This window comes from Argopecten irradians, chromosome 2 (genome assembly GCF_041381155.1).
Source record: "Argopecten irradians isolate NY chromosome 2, Ai_NY, whole genome shotgun sequence".
In the NCBI taxonomy this organism is placed as follows: domain Eukaryota; kingdom Metazoa; phylum Mollusca; class Bivalvia; order Pectinida; family Pectinidae; genus Argopecten; species Argopecten irradians.
In genome coordinates this window covers 26,219,711-26,246,965 of record NC_091135.1, presented here as the reverse complement: position 1 = coordinate 26,246,965, position 27,255 = coordinate 26,219,711, and the positions used below count along the sequence as shown (strand labels likewise).

General features: G+C 33.3%; 1 protein-coding gene across 1 annotated transcript; it reads left to right on the top strand.

The window, feature by feature from the left end:
- Positions 1–227: 227 nt before the first annotated feature.
- LOC138314955 (serine/threonine-protein kinase 17A-like) lies at positions 228–23,729 on the top strand. Its single transcript, XM_069255611.1, has 7 exons — positions 228–761; positions 11,102–11,314; positions 11,746–11,884; positions 14,597–14,723; positions 16,045–16,093; positions 16,717–16,896; positions 17,449–23,729. The coding sequence occupies exons 1-7, from the start codon at positions 628–630 to the stop codon at positions 17,945–17,947; spliced, it is 1,341 nt and encodes a 446-aa protein (XP_069111712.1). The 5' UTR covers positions 228–627; the 3' UTR covers positions 17,948–23,729.
- The last annotated feature ends 3,526 nt before the right edge of the window (positions 23,730–27,255 follow it).

Sequence of the window (27,255 nt, the reverse complement as noted above, 5' to 3'; positions counted from 1 at the left end):
GACGATATTGCACAATTTAAATGATCAGGTTATTGCTATATTTTATTATGAAAAAAAGTATCTTTAAATATAATATAATATTACCGTAAATATACTTCTTTAGTCCTTACAGTAAAAATACAGTAATTAAAAATTTGGATATAGAAATAAAATATCCGGATATTTTGTCCACAGCTTTATCCGTTTTGTGCAATGCTTTTTCCAGTCTCGTTATGACACGACCTTTGTGGGAAGTGTGCCCATTTCCGCTTTTGAACGACAGTCACCCTGCAATACACAGTGTATTGCTTGTGTGTCAAAGAAAAAGTAGGTGCACTTCTCGATCGCGCAGTCTAGACGTACGGGAGCTGGACGTAAATACAGACTTAAACAGGAAGTCATCCTAGTGGCTGTGTTTGAACAAGGTGACCTTAACAACTGGGGCAAAACTTAATGAAGTTAGGGTGAACACTTTCAGGAATTTCAAGCCATCGCGGCTGTATTCTTTGGAATTCTAAGAATCCGAGGACAGTTTTACTTGTGACAACGGTGTGTTTGTGAAGATGATGAATGCGATTATGATGTTGAAAACTGCGATAGATTAGGATATATTGTTATTGATGAAGACGCTGGAGTTATAGCTGCAGAATGAATGGACTACACGGTGTTCATTACCACAACGGTGTAGACAAAATACCAAAAGATTGTAAATACCAACCGAATACTTCCATCGTAGCTGGTGCCCTAACAGACAAATATGACGTTGAAGGCGAGATTGGCAGGTAAGCATATATGTATTGTAGTAGTCATTGATGATGATCACCTTACTTGGTGTCTCGAGAGCCAAAGTTTGATAAGAGGGGTTTTTTAATTCAACACTTTTCACCTTTGGTTATACAGTACATCACCTCACCTGAGTCTCCCATCCATTAGTTGACTGAATGAGATCTATAAGTGGTTATGGATATAAATATATTATAGCCAAAAAGAACAATGAGGATAGGCGCCTTTAAATGATCTATCAATGTTTTGCTTTTATAATTCATTTAATAACACATTGTCATTACCACAAGATTTGACATTCTATCAACAATTTATCATCCGAACATAAAAATACCCCTATCTAAATTAACAACTAGTTATATATTTTTAAGAAATATTAATATCATAATATGATTATGCTTTATCGCAGCTGTAACAAGAGATCTAGGAGAAAATGTTTTGGGTTCTTGATGTGTGTAAGGCCTATTTGTATTTGTTGGCTGTCAAATTTGTAACTGTGAAAATCGAAAGGAGAAAATGTAGCAGTCAGACCAGTTTGAACCTGAGACCTCTAAACACTAGCCAAATATTCTACAAATTGAGCTACTATTACAATATTATTGTCAGAATGTCAAACTCCTGCGTTCATATAACTTTAAAGAAAGTACATATGGCTACAAGCAGATGTAAATTATCAGCTGAGCTTATTAGTTGTCTGGTTCAGTTCTGCTACACTATATATACAGAACAGACATGGACTGCCTGGTTATGCCTATGGCCGCCCCATCCTATCGCATTATGTCTCATTTTACAGATATTTCTCTAGTTATAAACTTAAAAGACTTTTCCATTAAGGGATATTAAAGATACAGTAGGGGACGAGAAACATCTATTGGGTCATTAGGTGAGAAAGTAGTTCTAGGATTGGACATAGCTTTTTTATGCTTGATGCATGAGAACAGTTGATACCATTATAGTTATTTATAATTAACTCACTTAAGATGAAAAATCATCAAACAATTATAAATGTGTATACACTTATTAAATGTAAGTAATGTAAGTGTTTGTATATGTATCGGCACTGCATGATTGCAGCTGTGTTGTGCACTTCATAAGACTAGATACAATTGTAAAAGCATGAATGGAATACCTACAGTATACACTGTTGTGTTTGTGAGTATCATCTGTCTTTACTTTAGTTAATTATAAATTATCAGATGCATAGCTACATTGTATGTGAAGATAGTATAAAATGACTGTCATTTCACAACATTGCTGAAGACAAACTCTAATCTATTTTACAAAGCTTTTTAAAATGCACACCTTCATGCATGTACTCTTCCACTCGATGTGACAATTATACATCAAGTGAAATTGTACATGCAATTCTGATATCAAATGATCTGATGTGAATATTCGTGGGCTATTTACATAACAGATGTGTCTGCTTTATGTACATGTATTGCTGCAATCAACAGTTTGCATTTGAGTTTTGGAATTTAAACTGCAATTGTATAGTCCTTTTAAATGACCTCAAGAACGTGCAGTCCTATTTTCACATCTTTTGAATGTCAATATGCCAGGGGGTGGGGGTGTTCCTGTTCTTAGTATTTGCTCCAGGAAATTATACATTGTGTATGTACCTCTTCCTAAAGCCTATTGAAAAGCCACTACCTATTATAAACTTAATAGTTATTGCACTTTGTATTACTTTTTATCACTTTTTGTAATATTAGGCTTAATATTTCAATCTCTAAAGCTTAGTATATACTGAGTTTATTCCTAGCAGTTTTGATATATAGTACATGTAGTTTGATTTGGATTATTAAAAATACAATGCCTTTTTAAAACTTTGATACACTTTGGCTGAATTGAGTTCTCATTTTCATCTTCAAATGGATAAAATATGAAGAGGATTTATATAAGTACTGTATTCAACCCAATGAGCGCCCAGGGCGCTTAAAAAATTGATAAAAATGAAAAGGTGCTAATAAGTCGAAATTATTGCAAATCTATACCGTTTTATGTAATTTTGGTCCTTATTTATGCATGGACAACTGAAATTGAGGCCTCAAAAAGGGGGAGGGGCGCTTATAGGGACATGGGCGCTTATTGGGTCGAATACGGTAAATGCATTTCTTTTGGAAGCAGAATGTTTGACTATGATGATTATGAATCATACTGAGATAATTCAGTTTTGGATTTTTGTATCTATAAACATGATATTTGGATATGACTTATTATTAAAGGAGCATGCTTCCAACTTTATATATACATTAATCAAGTTTACGGATCACAAAGCGATGGTATTGTCTTACTATTGTAGTCGCACTGATTCATGATATCTGGTATCAAAGACATGGCAATGTAACGGCTATAGTGACAGGCTAGATCTGGTTAACAGTATCAAATGTCATCGTATTGGACAACTGCCACCTCAGAAACGACCCACACAGCATAATGATAACCTATCATACAAAAATAACAGAGATCTTTAAAGTAGAACTGTGACTATTAGATCATATTACTGATGTAAAGGTTCCCAATGCCAGAAACATTTCATCACCTTCTTAGTTGAGTGGATTTGATTTATAAGAGGTACAATTACAATTAGCAAAAAAAAGTAGTAACTAATTAATTAAACCTGCTACATTTACATGATCAGTGTAATCAATTCCAAATGATATATACCAAATATATATGTTTACCAAATGAAATACTAGAATACTGTCTAAGACATTGTCAGTTTTGTAATTTTATATTCAAAGAATAAATCACAATAGAAAATAAATAAACAGCACTGAGACTCAGATTTTTTTTATTTGCCTGTAGGTAAAAGGTTGGATGATAAAACATAATATTTGACCTTCAATTTGTTTAGTTTCATAAAAGATTGGACTTAATGCTCTTCTTTATGATTATACTGTTCATCAACTTGCCATCCAATGTGGAACCTACTTCGAGCAAGCTCAGTACTTGGTAATTCAAATTCGGAGTTTACATGAATGTATTAGGTAGCTCTTTGGGAATTCATATAAAAACATAGATTGGACATGAAATAAAACATCATAAAATGTATTATGAATTGTTTTACTATGAAGGGTTTATAAGTAGTGTCTACTTAATAAATAGACTTTAGGAAGAGATGTTTTTAATAAGTTTGACACAATGTTCTTTGGTGTTTATAAATTATGGTATAGCACAGAAAGTATTGGAATATTGTGCATGAAATACCGGTAGCTGGTACTCGGATCTATAACATTGAATTATGCATATCAGCATATATTCTAGGTCACCTAAGTTATTTTCAGGATGGTTCTTAAAGGCATTTAACATTTCTGAAGTCAAAACTTAAATCAGAAGGGTTATGTTGAATAAACATTTTGACCTTGCAAACACAATTGGATTGCAAGTCAAATTCTTCAGGGTTAAGAGCTTACTCTAAAGGATCAAGTAATTGGCCTATGGGGAGATCATTTTTATTTGCTGCACATTGTCTTCTACAAAGGGATTCCTGACAATTTACAGTTAACCGTACATACTTTTTAACATACTTTTTTAACATACCTTAAGTACATTTCAATAGAAAACTTTCTGATCCATTAATTGAAATTGTCCTTCAACTATGCTTACGCTATTGTAAATAGACAACAACATCTACAAACATTGGAATGTATTTTCTTAGTTCATGCTTCAGTGCAAACAATGAATGTCTTTGTGTAAACATATAGCGGTATTATGATGTACAACTAAAGTACAAGTATGATCTTACATTATCTGTTTTATATCTGAAATGGCATTCTCAATAGAATAACTAGTTTTATTTGAGGATTCAGGAATATTCTAAATATGTTTTCAGAAGAACATTAAAGATGCTCCACCGCTGACAGAGCATAAATAGCATTCATCATTAGAATAATAATTGGTGTTTAATCTTGTATACATATATATGTCTATTAACACAAAAAATAATATAAAATAATTTATTTTGCCTTTGGTGCATGCACAATCAGTACTTCATTCCATATAGGATATAGTGCCACAGATTTTTTTCGGGATGCAATTAATAATTTTTTATATTTTCAACTTTAAGTAAAATTAGAATCTCAAACTTTTCAATGATGGTAATGTTGTAAAGTAAGTAACTTTTGTAACTGAAAAAAATTACTAAATTGTCTGCTTCTGTTTTCGATAGTGAAAAAATGCCATTTGTCAGCGGTGGAACATCTTTAAACAATATCATACACTATAACAAACAACTTAGGTTCTTAATTGTTAAAGCAAAAACTAAGACTTTATTACAAAAGATAAATTTAAATAGAACAGCTGTCTTGAACTGAAATTCGTTTTGTTTTGTCACCATCAGGAAGAGTTATTGCCCTTGTTTTTTTCAGGATCTGAGGTTTAATCTTTTTTTGAGGACTATTCACTTAGAGTTGAAACATGTGAACGTTTCTCAGAATGCATACTGTGTTTGATCCATTTCCTTTTGGTTATTCACTGGAATTCATAACAGACCCTCTTGTATATTATATATATCTAGGAACCCATAGTCTGACTTTACTTAACACTCTATCTTTAAGGGACATTGTACTTCCATCCCCCCTACAAAGAGTCTTTATGTTACATTAACTTTCCTGTAACAGTGGCAACATCCTGTTATGGTTTTGTCTTGGTGACTAATGTCCTATTAACAGACATTGGAGGACGTAACAATCACATAGTCCTTGTAGATATGGTTTTCAATTTCAAGACTAATTCGTGAAAAAGTAAATGAAGTAATGCCTGCTTTACTTTTATTTCATGTTTTGGAAATTTCTGTATGAAGATACAAAGTATTTCCATGTATACAACATATTTATGAAAAAATGGATTCTGAAATTCCATTGAATTTGTTATTGATTGCCAAGTAACCATTGAAGATAGGTTTGGGTATATGAGACTTAAAAGTGACACAAATTCTTTTTTCTTACTTATGGATAATCTCAATCTAAATATGACTTAGTGTGAATTAAATACTAATCCTTTGCTCTGATCATGATCTAGCTATTCTTTTAAATTGTGATTTAACATGATTGAACACACCTTCAAAATGTGTGCGCATAATTCATTGATCGTCAACATGGTATTTCTACTTAATTACAGTATAACTTTTGGTGAAACTATCCAATGTAGCAATCTACAATTCAAAATTCGACAGCTTGACTTTTAACTGCAGTACACAAATCAGCAGAACTTTCTATTTCAACTCGAAGAGTTTGACAGAGATATAAGTTTAAGCATGTAGACAGGAATTATAGCGGATAGATTTAACAGTTTTTAATCACCTGTTTGCTGACTTTGTATTATCTAGAGAAGAGCTTACACCCACAAGGGAAGGTAAATTCTACAGAATTAAAGTTTTCATTTTGTTGGTCGAAACACCAAGAGACAACAAAGTGACCATGTCAATATTGAAATTGGCCGTATAGTTCTGTGGTTGACCAGTGCGGTGGTGGTCTTGACCAGCTCTAATGAGGTAAAGCCAATGGCCAGATAAGTCAGACATTGACCAATAGCTGATTATGGTATGAACTGACTGGACAATACACACTGATCCCTATGTAGAAATAGGGCCCAGGTGACCGAGGGAGTGACCAGATATCTGTCGGTGTTATCAGACATTCCCCAACTTCACACAAACAGTGTTGTGTAAACTTTCTGATAAATTTCGAGGCACATATATATGCCAATAGTAAATACATTTACAAGTATTTGGGTCAATATGACCTACACTTAATTAAAACTTCCCAAAATTGGTCAAGAAGTTGACAAGATAGAATAGATTTGACAGTGAAACTTTAGAACTATGTTGAAATAAATCAAACACGTCCTCCATAAAATTTGGAATTGTCTGATGTCAAAATACTATTTATCCAATAATTGCATATGTCGGCCACTAAGCCCACCCATGTGTTTTGCAGCTCATCAAAAATGCTATCACATGTCATTTAGTTGTCGTGCAATAAACTCATTTCCTACTTTGAGTTAAAGTTTAAATGTTAGCCCTCTGGGCTGATTCTATAATTCTTGAATTAACATTTAAAAGCAATTTTAACTTGTATCTGGGATAATCTGTTCTAAGTTTAATTACTGCTAGGATATCAATTAGTAAAAAATATATCGCCCTTCAGCCTGGTATGTGGCCTTGTGGGCTTTCTAAGTGTGTGGCTTAATGACAATCAATTTTAATCATCCTGAGAAACGAACTGGTCTTTGCTGCTGTTTTGTCCAGTGATCTTCAGCTTCCAATGATGACATGAGACGAGTATATTAGATTATAATAGCCACCAGCTGCTACATATAATAGCCACCAGCTGCTATATGTAAAGGATCCACCTAAAAGTGATTCTGTGGCAAATTGACCATTTAATTAGTAACAAACAACAGTTATTGTATAAAAAATCCTTCCAACCAAATCATATCATTGCTTGAAAATCAGTATAACTGAGCTTTCTGACTCGCTGTTTTATCATAAATGCAATGAAAAAGCAAATTGGAATGACTATTAATACATTTAGTAATTGAACTATGAAACCAATCGTGTAGAATGTGTAACTGGTAATTATATAACCTTAAGAAAGTGCCATTGATTGCCATGGAGAGCAAGTCAGTGACTTGTAAGATTGTGTGTTAATGGATGCCTAGTAGTATTTTACACTGATTTACTGCCTCCAACTGCTGGTCCCTGGCAATTATTTTGTAGACATAAATAAATTACACCGTGGTGATTCACTCCAGCTAATTCGTGTCTTGTGTGTCAAGGGGAGTGGTTTTGCAAAAAAAATACGACACAAAATAAATGTCATTGAAGAAAATCTAGTAAGTTCTAGAACTGTGCTGTGCTCCTGACGCACAAAATGAAATTAGAATGTCACTGAGAGACTTCATTCAATCTAAATCTTATACCACAAAGTCACAAAAAGTTAATTTGAAGAATTTAATACATGCTTTATGTAATGCAGTGATAATATGTACAAGGAAAAATAGATGTAAATACATACTACTGTGTGTGCATGCATATTTTAATGTACTTCTGACTCGCTCAACAAAGATATCAAAATCTGATTCATATCTGCGTTCTTTACTTATTCAAGCTTATCAAGCATGCAAGCATTTTAAAGGATATCTTGTATGCGGATGTAGATGTGCAATCCCAAAAACATCCCTATTAAAAAGTAAAAAATATTGGGAACATTCTAAACCAAATTTAAATCTTTTCTCATATGTGATATTGGGTTTTGTCATCTTTACTGAATTAAAAGGTGAGCAGACAGGCCTTTTGTTCCTCTTGTTAATATTTGCCACTCAGTCTGACTAGTGACCTTCATCATAAGTAGTGACAGCTAATGGCTACCAGTTAGGTTCGATTGTGGAACGTTTGCTGCCAAGTATTCTATACAACAGACGGTTTTCTTATGCCAGTTTATCAGACATACTGTACATTTTCTATACAAACACTGACAAAATTGAACAATGAAGTGTTTAATGTACCTATATCTGCACACTACATGATGCATTGTCAAATGGTGCACGCCCCTCAAAAAACCTTGACACGTACATTATTTAAATTGTCAGGACACAAATGTTTAATAAGCAAATAAAAAATTGACACTGTTACTGTTTCTCGAAGTGAATTCATTTGTCAGTGACAGCCCTTTGCAATTAACTACAAAATTGCCTATACCTGATCTTTTTTTTAACTTGAGAAACTACATGGATTTTATCAGGAAATTTCCAAATTAGTCATATAAAAAAATTCTTTCATAATATTAGACTTGATTTGCAACAATATGTGTGAAGTAGCATCATTTTAATCTTAATTAATAAACAACAGTATTATGGTCTCCTCCTTCTATTTTGTGACAAACTTTTGTGAATTTTGAAGTGATACTGTACATCTATATTAATTGACATGGGTTATATAATTAGGTTATATGACAGTACAATGGTTAGAATATCACTACTGTTAGACAATAACATATAACACAGAAGATATGAGATATTGAGCTATTATATTTTTCCTTCCTACCTCCAGGTAATGAGGGGCTGCTATGGCTGGAAGGTGTTCCAACATATTACAGCAAGCCCTTCGCCTATGGGTTCCAAGTTTGAAACCCAATGAACCCCAAACCCTATAATGCTAATGGGTAGTTGGTAGTTTCTAACCGACAGTTGTTAGACTCTGCTGTCTCCAATGAAAGATATTTTATCACATGTAGCAACCAGCTACTACGGTCATACTATATTCAAAATGATAATTTCTGTTGACGGATATAACCTGAAATGGTGTGTCCTATACATACAGCATATGATTAGATATTTGATACAATTTTACAAACTATCCAGGTATTCAAGTTTGGTGTCCTTTCATTGCATGTGAAAAAAATTGGCTGCATCGTCTTCTAAAGTAACATGAGAGTGAGTTCAACTTATTGTTCAGTATAATAATTAATGTAATAATGAGTCTGTACTTCATCGTTTAATTAAATGAATGAAGGATTTGTACTTGTTTATCCCTGTTAAGCCGAGCCTGTGGCGAGATATACACCAAAACTAGTACACAGATGATTGTTGTTGTGTAATATAGGTGTGCTCAGGTGTGCTCAGGTGTGAGTGCCTTTATCACCTGTACACATGTCGTAATATGATGCAGAAATTATAGATATGAGTCACCATAGTGGAATGCAACTTCACTACACACACGTCCCACGTACATGTGTGTACCTTCCCAGATTAACTGATTCAAATATTTAAATCTTCGAGGTAGTGTCATTATATCATTGTAGCAAACAGATAAAAATCGGTGATTATTAAAAGGACCGTGACCAACAACAATAGAAAATATTTCGTATTTTTAGATCTTTTGTCATGAAGTGTCATCATATGTTGTTGGTATGATGTATTGTATAATTATTTACTGGCATTTGTCCTGTTTACTTTATCTCCTTTAATTCTTCTATTACATATTTTGATGAAAGAATGCAAAATAAACAAATGTCTGATATCAATGGTAAGGCAAGGCAAATTATCTAAGATTAAGATTGTGTTTTAAGAAAGAAATAAAAACTTCAGGGTCATTTAATCATTAATTGTGTGAAGTCAGTAGGTAAGATTGAGTGTAGGTGTATATGTATAGACCATGAAACAATCCATCTTGAATTTGATTCTTTAAAAACTTAATGACACCTCTCCTATTTCCTCACAATTTAACTGATTTTATTGCCCATGTAAAAACTTAGTACCTTAGAATGTTTATTGATTTAATCCCAGTATTTAAATTCATTATAAAAGTAAGAATTCTTTGGATATTACAGAGTCATCTCCCTTGCTGTAAGATATTAATTGTATAAAGATATCATTCTTTTGTAAGCAAAACAAACTTGTCGTTTTCTCTGAAGAAAATATGCTGTTATCCTCATAAACACATGACATCACAATCAGTACCTACCCAAAATCATCAAATCACAATGTGTTGTCAGATTTGATGTTGATGGGGAGGGTGATCATATTATGATGTTATTATTAAATCCTTTTAGGTCATGTACCACATGTGTATATATATAAAGACTTAAATTTCTTATTTGAAAACTGACTGGTTGTTAATTAAATTAAAAATCAATAACTCTATCATTTTTCCACTTTAATCTTTTGGGTGACTTGGTTGAATATTTGCAAAGAATGGACATTTCATCTAATTGCACACTGCATATTATTTTTGAAATCCTTACCCAAATATTTGAAACTTACTTCCAATAAAGGTCAACATCAAAGGACTGATGCTCTTGCTATTAGTAGTATAATAAGATCAGAAATATACCTTGGAGGGTATACAGCCATGATACAGCAATTATCATATTTCTGCAATGTGATAAAAATACAGATCCTTATTTATCACTACATTGGGTAAGAGGATTTGACAACATCCCATTAGGGGTCATGTCCATGTGACCTTTAGAAATGGCCAATCAAACTGCTGCCTGCAAAATTTTGAAAATGAATTTCATGGAGCGAAATTGTTTGAAAGAGTTGTCAGAATTATTTTTGTGTACGTAGTCAACTTGCCAAAAGAGCACAAAAAAGTTAATTATAAATATGTATATTGGGGCACAATGGCATTGTCAATTGATGTAGCAATGTGTAGAAAATGCATTTGATCTGAAGTACACATGGTATAAAGGTTATCTGAACATGACCCCTTATGGGATGTTGTCAGATCCTCTATTTAACGGAGTGGTTATTCAATCACGTTGGATATTCTTGTGAAGAATGTGAAGTTAATATAATTTTGTAACAATCTGTTTCGATTTGAATGTTTCAGAGGAAAGTTTGCTGTTGTAAAGCGCTGTGTCAACAAAGAAAATAATGATGTTGTGGCAGCAAAGTGTATACGCAAGCGGCGACGAGGCAAGAGTTGCCGTGAAGAAATCCTTCGTGAAGTGGTCATGTTGGAGATGGCACTGGAGCATCCAAGATTAGTTGACCTTAAAGAAGTTTTTGAAACTCCGAGTGAACTTATCCTTATCACCGAGTAGTAAGTTAAATGTGACCTTGGATCATTAACCTCAATAATTTTATGACCTTGAACTTAACCTTAACCTTGACACTTTGTTTTGATTTTGATATGACCAGAATACATACATTGTATATAACGCAATGTTGTATTGAAATATAATACTGTGAACATAAAGATAGTTTGGTAATCGTATCGTAAATTCCTTTGTCAATAATAGTGTTTGTCAATGATAATGCTTTTAACTGTTGCTTTTCAGTTATTGAATGTCAAAGTACAATTCTTCTGTATGTCAACTTTGCAAAGTTTTACTGAGTGTTGTTTTTTTCATATTTAAATTTTTGCATCATAATTCTCTCTTTAGAATACCTAGCAGATAATGCATGTCTTTTGTGAAATAATTTGTGTCATTCCCTACCACATGTCTGTTCAATATGTCTTTCTGTTTACAGTTGTTCAGGTGGTGAGCTGTTTACAGAATGTGTGATTGAGGAGTCGTTCAGCGAGAAGGATGTTGTTTGTTTGATGGTTCAGATCCTGGAAGGACTTGTCTACCTTCATGAGAAAAACATTGTCCATCTCGACCTTAAGGTAGTAATTCTTCCCATTTGAATATGTGAAAATCCTTGTATTAACAGATCTCTAAAGGACTGCAGCACAAGCCTTCCATCTCTGGGTTGCTAGTTGCCAAGTATAGAGCGTAGGCATAAGAATTTTCTCTTGGTACTGTGACTTTCCACCACCTTCTTAACCAGCCACGCCCTTATATGACCCCTACTGTTAATAGGACATTAAACCAGTCAAACCTACCGGTAAATAAGTTTGAGGACCATGTGGGGTAATTGTTCATTACTACCACACATAGGTTTATGGCTTTTCTCAAGGCACCCTGGGTTTCTTCCAACAACAAAATGTAGTTTATATCCTTAAATAACTATAGCTTTTACAATCTACAATCAAACGTTAATTTGACTGAGTTTACAACCATGTAGTTTCCTGTTAAATTTGGTTTTCCAAGCTACTACCCCATGACAGCCTCTGTATTTTGTGCCCTAGCTTCCTTACACAATGTTTCCACTTTTGACCACAGGATTAAGAGATAGAATCTGATAAATAAGATACTTGATGCATTGAATATGTTTTGAGATATCTCTTATAAAAAAAAAAAAGAACCATTCAGTGTAAATGAATTTTGTAATCCGATATCATTTCCTGGTAACTCCCATATTTGATGATAAAGCAAAAAGATGATGCGCTGCTTTATTATGAACTGGCGATTGAATTACAACACAATAAATATACACTAAGATCTAGACAAGGAAGTCATTTATTTAAGACCAAAGAGGCTGATGGAGGTGACATATTGGACTGGACCTACTAATGCAGAAAGAAAAGGGACTTTTAGACAAAAGTCATTTAATAATTTTGCAATAACTTAAAATCAGAAAATTTTTATTATATGCAGTTGAACATATTTTTCATGGTTACAAAACTTCCATAAGTCATTCTATGGTCAGTGGTGAAGTCAACCTTTTGTATTTTAATGAAGATTTCAAAATATGTTTTTCACACACACAAATCAAGAAGAACTTCTAATATATTATTCATCACAAAAATTATTCGTCACAAAAAATACTTACAAAAAAAGTTTCTAGAAAAAGAAGTCATCTTTTAAAATTTATTGCTAAACTGGAGCCTTGTGTAGGATGCAATTTGATCATTTAAATTGAGGAAGTAAATTTGAGCATTATTTCAAGCTAATAAGTGTATACAAGGAAGTACACGTTAATATCCCAATTGTGTCACTTCAGTTAATAATTCGTTGTTTAGTTTCGTTTAGTAATAACATGCACTACAGGAAACACAACAAAGATAAATTCTGAGTCATGACCAAATAAACAATACAAAGCTTTTCTTTTGATTATCATTATTACCTGGTAATTAGTTCTATAAGGAAATAGTTAGAAAAAATGCTTTTAATTGAAAACTGAATTCTATGTACAAGTACTCTCATGTTTAGCATAGTCTTGTTGCTGAAATAATTGCATATATATCAAATTTCTTTCGTTAAACAGGCATTTGAAATAAATAATTTGATGTATAATGTTTCTTTGAGCTTCAGAAAAAATGAGGTAATATAGAAAATTTGAAATTAAAACCAAAATTAATGTAGACATTGTTAAAAAAAACACACAAGCATATTGTTTTACTCATTGAAGATAAGGAGTGAAGATGGTCCTTCTCGTATCTGTATAAGGGGCCGTGATGGAATAGTGGTTAATATGTCCTAACATATTACCACAAGTCCACTACCTCTTGGTCATAAGTTCAAATCCATGTGGGGCATCTAGTTGTCAGGTACTGATCACTTGTCGGGGTTTTTCTGTGGAAACTCTGGCTTTCCTCAACTATTTTAATCTGGCCCACCATTTAAACCTGACATATCCTTAAATGACCCTGACTGTGACTGTTAATAGGACGTTGAAATCACTAAACCAACCCGTTGTCATGTCCCAACCAGTTTTATTCATCCTATCCCACTTTGAAAGCTGGATTTGGGGAATTTATGACGAGAAATTTCTGCTTTTCGCTTCTAAAAAGACGTTCACATGAATCTACTACCTATACATTTGTTGTAAATGTTCATGTCAATAGCAATTTCAACAATGGAATCTTAACATTGAATGTCTTTTATCACTGGTATAATTTGATCATGAAATGAAGGGCATACTGTTTAAGCTAACTTTCTTTTGCGGCTACTGAATATCGCGATTTCCATCTCAAAACAAGTCTGTGAACATCAACAGTCACAGATTTTAAAATTGACTGAAAATTCTATTATCAATGATGTAGATGTAAGATGTGGAGTTAAATTTTTGCGAATTTACTTGGATCGTAAAATTCTTAGAAGTAAATCTCACACGAAAGGAAGTTGTTTTACAATCTACTGTAGCCCATATCTGTTCTGACTCGAGTTCTGTTGTGACTACTCTGGCATTAATATATGTAAAGATTGGGTATTTATGTCTAGTTCTTTTCCACCACCATGGACCACCTACTGACCAAGATATCTCCACCAAATCCATACAACCTTATTCTGTATTTGCATGTTATCTGAGTTATCTACCCTTGATGGTAGGTATTGATTGTGACGTCATGTGTTTGTGAGCGTAACATGAAACATTTCCGAGAAAACACTTTGAGTTGTGCTCACGAAATAATGACGCAACAAGCAATACTTACCCGCAAGGGAGCTAACTCCGTAACATGCAATGACGGAATGTATACATGATTTGTTTGCAGCCCCAAAACATCCTGTTGACCAAACCCTTCCCCCATGGAACCATCAAACTGTGTGACCTTGGTTTTGCCTGTCTCGTTAACACCGGGGAGGATATACGCGATATCATTGGCACGCCAGATTATGTTGGTGGGTATATGACAACATTCAAATATGCAACTTTTCTGAAATTTTATTGATACATATACAATCTTTTAATCCAACTTTTGTTTATTGTATTTTTTCTTTTAAATGAGGAGAATAAGAAGTCCAACCATCATGTAATTTTCAGCTGTTAGGTGATGAAGAAAAAAAAAGTAAAAATAAAAAGTAATAATATTATAATGAGTTTTTTAATAGTATATGACACATGCAAGATTGGCATTTAACCACCAAGCTTGCAATTAATTTGTTAAGCAAAATTAAATGACATTAATCAGAATAAAATATAAAAAGTACGGTTATCATTTTATTAGTATATAAATTAAAACCTAATATGGATCAAAAACATATTTATGATAACCTTTGTTAGCTCACCTGCTCCAAAGGACTAAACTGATCTTATGCCATACCGTGGCGTCCGTCATCCGTCGTCAGTCGTCCGTCCGTCCATCAACAATCGACTTCTTCTCCATAACCGCTGGTCAGATTTCAACAAAATTTGACTGGTAGCATCCTTATGGGCTACTTACTGAAAATTGTACAAATGATGGGGCTGACCCCTCAGGGGCCTAAGGGGCGGGGCAAAAAGGGATCAATTTGGCTATTTCCATATAAACGACTTCTTCTCTGAAACTAGGCACGAGATAGCACCCATAATGCAATGGTAGCATCCTTATAGAGTGGGGATTGAAAATTGTACAAATGATGGGACTGATACCTTGGGGGCCTGAGGGGCGGGGTCAAAAGGGGTCAATTTGGCTTTTTCCATATATACTACTTTTTCTCTGAAACTAAGCATGGGATAGCACTCATAATGCAATGGTAGCATCCTTATAGGGTGGGGATTCAAAATTGTACAAATGATTGAGCTGACCCCCTCGGGGCCTCAAGGGCAGGGTCAAAGGGGCTCAATTCGGCTATTTCCATATAAATGACTTCTTCTCTGACACTAAGTATGGGATAGCGGGGCCAAAAAGCTCAATTAGGTTACTATTTTCATATAAATTACTTCCTCTCTGAACCTATATAGGTATTGGATAGCATATTTTTTATGGTATCTATAGCATCATTATATGGTTGTGATTTAAAGTTAAACAAATTTTGGAGTCAATTTTGCTAATTCTTCTTTGTGATAGTTACTAAAAAGAACCAGGTGAGCGATGCAGGCCCTCTGGGCCTCTTGTTGTCGTTTCAGCACCTGAAGTTTTGAATTATGAACCTTTGTTAATTATTACCTGTGTTGTCGTTTCAGCACCTGAAGTTTTGAGTTATGAACCTTTGTTAATTATTACCTGTGTTGTCGTTTCAGCACCTGAAGTTTTGAGTTATGAACCTTTAGGCCTTTACACAGATATGTGGTGAGTATACATGTATAATGTCCGACTTTGACAAAAGTCTTGGAATCTCAATGGTAATTATTCACGTATTATACCCGATATCATTTCTGCGGGGCTATTTTGTCTATTGTTGATGGTATGTTGTTCCACAACGTCATTTCAACAGGAAGATTTACCATCACCACTGGAGATAGTCCCGCACCAAATTAAGTTATCGGGTATGACGTGGTACATAAATGAGTTCGATTTCATAGGATGTACTGAAGTTATATATTCAAAGATAAAGAGTAAATCATAGTTATTGTTTTAGTTGTTTCACAAAAAATACAAATACATATAATTACTCTATATGCATGACTCCATTTTGGATATATTACATTTTTTCATAGACCAGAAACCTACTGTATTATATGTTATTTCCATTAATTGAATTGAAATGTCATCTAATTGACCATCTAATTTACATAGTTGTATTCACTACATTTGGGAGTTTAAAAAACAATTTGTCTCAGCAGTACATCAACCTTTAATATTGACAACATAATCTTATTTAAGAAACCATCATTATTTACAGATATTATAACAAATAGCATAAAATTACATATCTGTTAAATATATATTTTAAAACTATTGTTCGGTTGTAGGAGTTTAGGGGTGCTGACCTATGTGATGCTGACGGCCTGCTCTCCCTTCTGTGGTAAAACCCAGAATGAGACATTTCTCAACATATCTCAGGTGAACCTTGACTTCCCCGACAACCTGTTTTCCCACATCTCACCTGGAGCTCAGGATTTCATTAAACTTCTGCTGGTCAAGGAGCCTAGGTAAGTTATAAGGGACAAGGGAGTTAACTAAGTGGCTAATGTAAGTTATTAGGGACATGCAGGGGAAATAACTAAGGGTCCAAGGTAAGTTAATATGGATAGGGGAGGTAACTAAGGGGTAGATGCAGGTAAATTGAGGATGTAAGTAAAGTGTATGGGAGATAACTTACATAAAAATAACTCACAGATTTAATTACAGAATTAGGCATGACTATTTAAAGGGTTTATGAATGTTTTTCCTGAAAACTGTGAACTTAAAATGTAAGGACAATAACCCTATCTTATTACTTAGAATGTCGTAGGAAGTAAATGCCAGCCTGGTAAAAGAATAGATTTGTATTAAATGTTATGAATTTTTTTTTACCAAGACGCATGTGCTAATGGGCATAAAAATGTATAGACATTTATTGGGGAAAAAATAAATATGTGATGAAGTTTTTCCACATCGATGAAAATGAACATAACATATTTTAGCAGAGTTTTATTACATGATTAAACATTGTGAGATTTTAGAAGTCTGTATGATATCAGGTGATTGTGATCTTTTGACAGTGAGAGATTAACAGCCAAGCAATGTTTAGAACATTCATGGATTAAAAGTGCTGACTCAATAGACCCGCGTCCAGATATAGTGGCTGACAGTGGTACAGAAAGCCAGCTGGACACAGACCAGGCAGGCTCGTGTGAGTCACTGCTCAACGAGAGTGACTCGGTGAGTTGTAGTGACTCGGCGATGAAGAGTGAGGACGAGAAAGATAACGAGGATGACATTGAAAATAGACTACAAAGTGGTACTCGGCAGATTCTCAGTGGCAAAAACCAAAGTGAAATTGGGGAAAAAACTGAAGACAATATGTACAGGACTCGGCTGGAGATTATTTCTACAAATTGTTTGAACAAGTGCAATTCTACGGAGGAGGACAGAACACAGGATGATTCTGACTTTGATGATAAAAAGAAAGTTCATGTTGTTAATTGTTCCTCAGAGTGCCAATCTACAGATCAGCAGGATGTCAACAGGAACACGGACAGTTCAGCCACACATATATGACAGCAAGGTGTTAGTTCTCACTACCCACATATCCCAACATATAGTCCTGAACCCATGGCCAAGTTTCACAAACATTTCTTAGGGAAATTTCTTAAAATTCCTAGGAAAATATTACAGGTTGTTTTTTTTCCATGAACTACTGTAATGCTTGCCCAAACAAGAATATACATATATAAGAAAATAATCAAATTTAAGGAATGTTTGTGAAACTAGGCCTAATCATCAAATGGTGACTATACCTAGCACAATTATAATTTAAAGAAAAACTTTCTGGAAAATTCAAGTGCAAAAAATTCTGGTGATATTAAAGAAAAATTCTCAGAAACTCCTATTTCCAAGATGACAAACACAAATAAGTTTTGATTAAAATATTATTACATCAGTCGTCTTTTGAACAGCTAAGACAATAATTAAACCTATCTGCAGTAAACATATTCTTTATATGTATATTACAGAGTTATCTGCCCTTACATGTAGCTACTAATTGTAACATTTTGTGTAACGTCATATTTTTCAGAGAAAACAACGTAATGTTCACTCCAACTATTGACACCACAATCAATAACTACCCACAAAGGCAGATAACTTTGTAGTGAGCAAATATGGAATGTATTTTTCAGGGTAATAAGTAGCCTATTTTAATAGTTCCAGGGAAACTCCTATACATATTTAGGTTTTAGTTGTCAGGGTAAACCCAAGCATATCCTAGGTTATAGTTGTCATGTTAACAAACACATATCCAAATTTTCAGGTATTTAACATATCCCAAGCCTTAGTTGATTATATGCTTGAACTATTTTTCTACAGCTTTATGTTATATTAATGCCAGTATTAATGTCAAAACATTTTAATAGTAGCAAAATATATTAGCATGCTGAGTTCATGGATGGTGCAGTTTGATATTGCAAGGGAGACTACTCTGGTTTTGATATTTGTATTTCATTACATGTTTAGCTTTTTCTATATCATATAATAATTCATAAACATTAAGTATGTTTGTTAATGAGAATTTGTCAATAAATTTATAGATGTTACATAAGTATGTATATTTAAATGTTTTAAGATGTTTCAGTTGTGCATTCAGTCATTTGTGACATCAAACATCATAAATTTTTCAGCTAAAATTGTTTTTGTTGTGGATGATATGAAACTTATCTGTGATGGTAAAAGATGATAACAATGTCTGCTTAGATCACCATGGTACAGGGTTGCTTCACATTTGGGCCAATGTTTGCTTTTTCTTTTTATACCTTTTGCCTTGATTGAATCTGCACTTCCAGACTCCGAAATTAATATTCAGTGCAGAGAATATATATTGGATACATCTGTTTTGGATATATTATTTTCATTTGTCAGTATAATTCAAAGAACAACCATAAATATGTAAAATCCATAAAGATAATATTTTTCTGTTATTCATTCTTCTACATCTTTTTTGAATTGTTATGAGTATTTTGGTGGTTACTTTGTAAATGCCTCTTATTTTGTATGGGACTAACTTGAGTGCTCATGCCTCTTACTTTGTATGGGGCTAACTTGAGTGCGCATGCCTCTTATTTTGTATGGGGCTAACTTGAGTGCTCATGCCTCTTACTTTGTATGGGGCTAACTTGAGTGCGCATGCCTCTTACTTTGTATGGGGCTAACTTGAGTGCTCATGCCTCTTACTTTGTATGGGGCTAACTTGAGTGCTCATGCCTCTTACTTTGTATGGGGTTAACTTGAGTGCTCATGCCTCTTACTTTGTATGGGGTTAACTTGAGTGCTCATGCCTCTTACTTTGTATGGGGCTAACTTGAGTGCTCATGCCTCTTACTTTGTATGGGGCTAACTTGAGTGCTCATGCCTCTTACTTTGTATGGGACTAACTTGAGTGCTCATGCCTCTTACTTTGTATGGGGTTAACTTGAGTGCTCATGCCTCTTACTTTGTATGGGGTTAACTTGAGTGCTCATGCCTCTTACTTTGTATGGGACTAACTTGAGTGCTCATGCCTCTTACTTTGTATGGGACTAACTTGAGTGCTCATGCCTCTTACTTTGTATGGGGCTAACTTGAGTGCTCATGCCTCTTACTTTGTATGGGGCTAACTTGAGTGCTCATGCCTCTTACTTTGTATGGGACTAACTTGAGTGCTCATGCCTCTTACTTTGTATGAGGTTAACTTGAGTGCTCATGCCTCTTACTTTGTATGGGGTTAACTTGAGTGCTCATGCCTCTTACTTTGTATGGGACTAACTTGAGTGCTCATGCCTCTTACTTTGTATGAAACTAACTTGAGTGCTCATGCCTCTTATTTTGTATGGGGCTAACTTGAGTGCTCATGCCTCTTACTTTGTATGGGGCTAACTTGAGTGCTCATGCCTCTTACTTTGTATGGGGTTAACTTGAGTGCTCATGCCTCTTATTTTGTATGGGACTAACTTGAGTGCTCATGCCTCTTACTTTGTATGGGGCTTACTTGAGTGCTCATGCCTCTTACTTTGTATGGGGCTAACTTGAGTGCTCATCTTCTTCATTATATAGTTGAATGAAAGTGCTGTCTTGAGTGTCTTCCATCATTTTGTCTAGATAATAATGATTCACATTATCTTGGCTATTGTTAATTTTATCAGGATGACACTGATTTCATATCATCTCGTGTCTGGATGATCATGATTCACATTATTTTGAATTAGGATGATCCTGATTCCCATTATCTTGTGTCAAGATGATCCTGATTCCCATTATCTTGTGTCTGGATGATCATGATTCACATTAACTTGTGTTAGTATGATCATGATTCACATTATCTTGTGTCAGGATGATCATGATTCACTTTATTTTGTGTCATGATGATCATGATTCACATTATTTTGTGTCATGATGATCATGATTCACATTAACTTGTGTCAGGATGATAATGATTTACATTACTTGTGTGAGTACGATCATGATTCACATCATTTTGTGCATGATGATAATGATTCACATTATCTTGTGTCAGTTAATCATGATTCACATTATCTTGTGTCAGGATTATTATTATTCACATTATCTTGTGTCATGATGATCATGATTAATATTACTTGTGTGAGTACGATCATGATTCACATCATTTTGTGCATGATGATAATGATTCTTATTATCTTGTGTCAGTTAATCATGATTCACATTATCTTGTGTCAGGATTATTATTATTCACATTATCTTGTGTCATGATGATCATGATTCACATTACCTTGTCTCACTGTAATCATGATTCACATAATTTTGTGTCATGATGATAATGATTCACATTATCTTGTGTCAGGATGATCATGATTCACATTATCTTGTGTCCAGATAATCATGATTCACATTATCTTGTGTTAGTGTATGATCATGATTCACATTAAATTGACTATTTTATACTGATATTGATAATGTTACATATGAATTAAATGTCGTCATGTATCAGGGCAGCCATAATTTTTTATCTTGTAATAAATCCTCATCAAATGGGTAATGGGCGTCCAATATGTTTTAAACTGAAAAAAATCAATGAAAATATTATAATATTACTGTCCTAAATCAAGTATCACCAACTGCCCTTTACAGACGCCTCCTGATTCAGTATGTGCTTTTAACCCACGGGATTATTACAAGATCACTGAGAACAGTTGAGAACAATACATCTATCATCATGAATGTAATAATAAAAATTGGTCCTTTTTTGTTTTGTCACAAGAAAACTGTATACATGGGCATCGATCTGTGAGCCTTTTTATCTATGCTGCTTGGCAATGTTTGTCATTTGTTAGTTTTGCTTATTGGCAGTTTTGACAAATCAGAATTACTTAGTGCATGGATAAAACGCCAGTTACAATACATGTTATTATGCTACGAATGTTGATTGTAAAAAAGTTATCTCCCTTTGAATGTAATAGTTATCTCCCTTTGATATATGTGTAAGTAGCAGTATTAGAGAAATCGGGCTGTTATTGAAGTTTGTTTTATCAATGATTATTGTTAGATATTCTACAAATATGTTTTTTAAAGGACCACAACATACATATAGTGCAATTTTAATGATTAGATATTAGTGTTTATGCCTGTTAGAGAGTGTGTATATGTTGTTATATATATATATTTACGTAGGTAGTGAATCTATATTTTTGTCATTCTGTGACTATGCAAGCCGACATCCCTGGCCAATCCATTTTCAATCTCATTGTTTATCACTCCCTTGATGTTTTTTTGTCCATGTTTATACCGTAGCTTTTGGTGATTGGAAATCTCTTTATGGTCTTGATGACCTTCTGCGTGCATATAATTTTTATATCCTACTGTTTTTGAAACATACATCTTCCTTGATTCTCTATACAATAACAAAAAGAAAAAACAAACAACAATACATTTTTTTTTGTTATAATTACTAGTATTGAGCTGTTAAACAATCTAACATTATTCAGAGGCAAAAATATATGATTTGCAAGTGACATTCTTACTCTATAAATTAAAGCTTTTGATATGATCTTATTCAATCAGATCTTATGAGAGATTTTCTGAGCATACCAAACCCATTTCATATCAATAGTCTGTAAATATGCAAAATCTGCTACATTGTATTTGTGATTCCCCACAATTTGGTGATTTTGATAGTGAAAGTATATAGATAAACCATGAGTAAGATAAAGATGTATTTTACATGGTGATTCAATCCTTACTTTTTAAAGGGACAATTCACTCAGGCTATTTCTTTTACATAACAAAGAAGCAAAATATGGCGTAAATGTATTGTTCTACATTTCTTATGAAACATTTAACATAAAATATTTACGAATTCCACGTCATTGTTTAGTATTTTAATAAATATCGTTGAAATATCAAATCGTTGATCAATACGATTAAGCAGGTACACTATGGACGCTTTACCCATACCCGAGCCAAAGTCAGGCACGTTAAACAAATAAACTACATAACCACTGAGAAGGTCATAAAATGATTTTTAGACAAGACAATTCACCTAATAAGGTTAACACACTACTGTCAGAGCAATTTAAGCAGTTTTGACAAAAGTTGCATTACTCTACGAGCAAGGGACAGGGTTCGGCATACAGGAAGTTCGACCACAATGTGTAATGGCGGACAGCGAGCGAGTTTGAACATCTACACACATGTCACAACCATGGACTTTTCAGGCATATTACAGTAAAACCGACTGATCTAATTTCCATTAGGACTGGTTTTTTCCGATATATGTACACATTTTAATGTTCTCTTAGACTGAATTGTCCCTTTAATTTTTAATAAATTTTTGTGGTTGTGGCTTTAGGCCTACAGTGAAAGTTATGATTTTTTGGGATTTAAATAAAATTTGATGAGGTTGAAGACAACTCTGCTAATAACATGAAATATGAGATGTAGCAGAAACAAATATACATAGAGATTGGCAACTCCTCCAATTTTACGATCGACAGATGTACCTTTGTATGTGCCTAGGGTTTTTTAGATGTAAACTCATAAGTAGTTAAATACAGCAGAATAACTGTTACATGTTATAAAAGTTCAGTAATTTTCAGATGGTTTGAGTACTATTTTAGATAGAAACAATAATATTTTAACTTAAATATTAATAAAACGAAATACACTTCTGGTTTTGAAATGTCTGATTTTCGAAAAACCAGGTAAAATTGCTTATTTTCATGCTTTAAAAAATTTATTGAATAAGATCAATCGGGAAAACTGATTACATCAAACAATGGTATAATGTTTAAACTTTGTGTTAATGCAAAAATATCATGTCTAAAAGAATACACTTGATTTTGTACATATTTGGTCGAGGCGATTACAGTCTTGCCATTACACAACCTTACACACTGATATCTATACCAAGAAGTGCTATCTTGCTATCTTTCCCTATAACCTAATATTCTGAAATAAAATGTTTTGTGTACATGAACTTACGTGACTAGTGGCTATAGAAATGTATTTTCACATTGTAAATCACAAATACTAGGAGCTCTGTAAGTTTGTCTGTTTTATATTGTTGTCATTTTCAAAAAGCAAAATATGATAATGTATAGGGAGAAGTTATACTGTGTAAGTTTATTTCTTTCTGATCTGTTTGAGTTACGTCCCCTTGTTGTTCTTAATGGTTGCTTTTTCTTCAGACTTACTGAGAATGAAATTCTCTTGTTCTTTTAATAAATTCCTTTTTCAAAGTATCTTCTTCTAAATTTTTTGCTAACCTTTCTTACAAAATGTTGTGAATCAGAAGTATTATGTGCCTTAAATTATAAAGATCCAGTGCCTTCCATTTTGATAATGAATTTACAAAACATGCTCACTAAGAAACTATTTTTTCACAGCAAAAAGTCCTGCCTATTGTATTTTGATTACCGGTGCATCAGATGGTATCAAACCATGTATCCTAGATTAATTTATTAATTTATCTCAAGTGTATATCCATCGCTATTTTTGTGTGATACTGAAATAGACACTTTTCCTTCTTTTTCTGCCTCCTATTTCAAAAGTAGCTAATCAGCAAATATATAAAAGAAAACCTTGTTAACTTGAATTTGTACAAGTTGAACATCCAGCCTAATTCAAAGTACATGTATGTTAATTACCTGACCAAATTTTCTATTACATGTTCAAATTATCTGAACTGGAATTATTGTTAAAAAGTTTTGCATTGTTCCATCATCTTTGATTTTAAGTTAACAAGGTTTTACTGTAATCATGAAACTGTTTAAGTATGTAGATGACCAATTTTTAAGTTTGGAGAAGTCTACATTTAGATTTTTTTCACATTTTGGTTTCCCTTCTTGGGAGGGGGTCAAGTTTACTATAGTTTATATAGGAAAATCAAACACATTTAGGAACATTATTTGCTTAGTTTTCATAGGAAATTAGTCAAATCTGGGTTAGAATTATCAGCCTGAGATATCATTTTTAACATCATATCCAAATTGGTCCTGGCTGACCCCCAGGGGCAAGAGGGGTGGGGCCAAAGGGGTCAAAATGGATAACATTTCAAAAATCTTACTTCTGAATTCACAGATTTGATGTATACCAAATAATCTTCATAGATTAAAAAGTCAAATTCATAAAATCACTGACTGACTTCAAGGGCCTGATGGGCAAATATATAGTGTTTATATGCATGTCTTTGTTTCATTCTGTATCTGATATCAGGTGACCGCTAAGGCCCATGGGCCTCTTGTTTAGATGTAAACTCATAAGTAGTTAAATACAGCAGAATAACTGTTACATGTTATAAAAGTTCAGTAATTTTCAGATGGTTTGAGTACTATTTTAGATAGAAACAATAATATTTTAACTTAAATATTAATAAAACGAAATACACTTCTGGTTTTGAAATGTCTGATTTTCGAAAAACCAGGTAAAATTGCTTATTTTCATGCTTTAAAAAATTTATTGAATAAGATCAATCGGGAAAACTGATTACATCAAACAATGGTATAATGTTTAAAACTTTGTGTTAATGCAAAAATATCATGTCTAAAAGAATACACTTGATTTTGTACATATTTGGTCGAGGCGATTACAGTCTTGCCATTACACAACCTTACACACTGATATCTATACCAAGAAGTGCTATCTTGCTATCTTTCCCTATAACCTAATATTCTGAAATAAAATGTTTTGTGTACATGAACTAACGTGACTAGTGGCTATAGAAATGTATTTTCACATTGTAAATCACAAATACTAGGAGCTCTGTAAGTTTGTCTGTTTTATATTGTTGTCATTTTCAAAAAGCAAAATATGATAATGTATAGGGAGAAGAGTTATACTGTATAAGTTTATTTCTTTCTGATCTGTTTGAGTTAAGTCCCCTTGTTGTTCTGAATGGTTGCTCTTCAGACTTACTGAGAATGAAATTCTCTTGTTCTTTTAATAAATTCCTTTTTCAAAGTATCTTCTTCTAAATTTTTTGCTAACCTTTCTTACAAAATGTTGTGAATCAGAAGTATTATGTGCCTTAAATTATAAAGATCCAGTGCCTTCCATTTTGATAATGAATTTACAAAACATGCTCACTAAGAAACTATTTTTTCACAGCAAAAAGTCCTGCCTATTGTATTTTGATTACCGGTGCATCAGATGGTATCAAACCATGTATCCTAGATTAATTTATTAATTTATCTCAAGTGTATATCCATCGCTATTTTTGTGTGATACTGAAATAGACACTTTTCCTTCTTTTTCTGCCTCCTATTTCAAAAGTAGCTAATCAGCAAATATATAAAAGAAAACCTTGTTAACTTGAATTTGTACAAGTTGAACATCCAGCCTAATTCAAAGTACATGTATGTTAATTACCTGACCAAATTTTCTATTACATGTTCAAATTATCTGAACTGGAATATTGTTAAAAAGTTTTGCATTGTTCCATCATCTTTGATTTTAAGTTAACAAGGTTTTACTGTAATCATGAAACTGTTTAAGTATGTAGATGACCAATTTTTAAGTTTGGAGAAGTCTACATTTAGATTTTTTTCACATTTTTGTTTGTAAATGACCAATATATACATGTGTATTTGTAATTTTATTTTCAGTTCACATGGGTAACAAGCAGACCATTGCATTTATGTAATTATAATGCCAAGTATGTGTTTAGTACTAGATTATAGGGAACAGGTAGGAAGACATAACTGTTTATTGAAACTGACACGGCAGAGAATTTTGTTCTAATCAGCTCATTTGGACTGCTCTTGAGACATCAAGGATATCTATCTTAATCTAATACATAGTTATCTGTTCTTACTGAATTCATCCCAAAACATCTTTAAGCAAAAGACAAGTAAAGTTCTGTATGACACCAAAATAACAAAGTTAGATTTCAGAGAGATTAAGGACGAATTATAAATCAAACCTTAAAACAATAGCTGCTTCCTGACAGAATGTGCCAGTTTCAATCCAATTTTTTTGGGATCATTTCATTATGTTTAAGATGTAGACTGATAACTTCAGACTCGTCAGACATGTAGCCTGATCACTATAGATAGTGTTCATGGCCAGGCTAGTAATGGATGTATTTCTAATATCATTAATGATCATCAGTTAAATTTCTAACAGTGTTTATTATAATAGGTTATAAAATTCAACTCTTTAACCTGTATAACGACATTGATAATGTAAGTAATCAGCTTTTGAATATATTATTTGTATACTTCTTCATTTAACGCTAAACAAGAGTTGTCAAGTTCTTTATAAATGGTAATTGTAACTGTTTACAGGTAAATATGTGTCTACAGGTAAATTCTATTTACATATAACTACGTGTTTACAGGCAAATATCTGTTCCCAGTACTGTG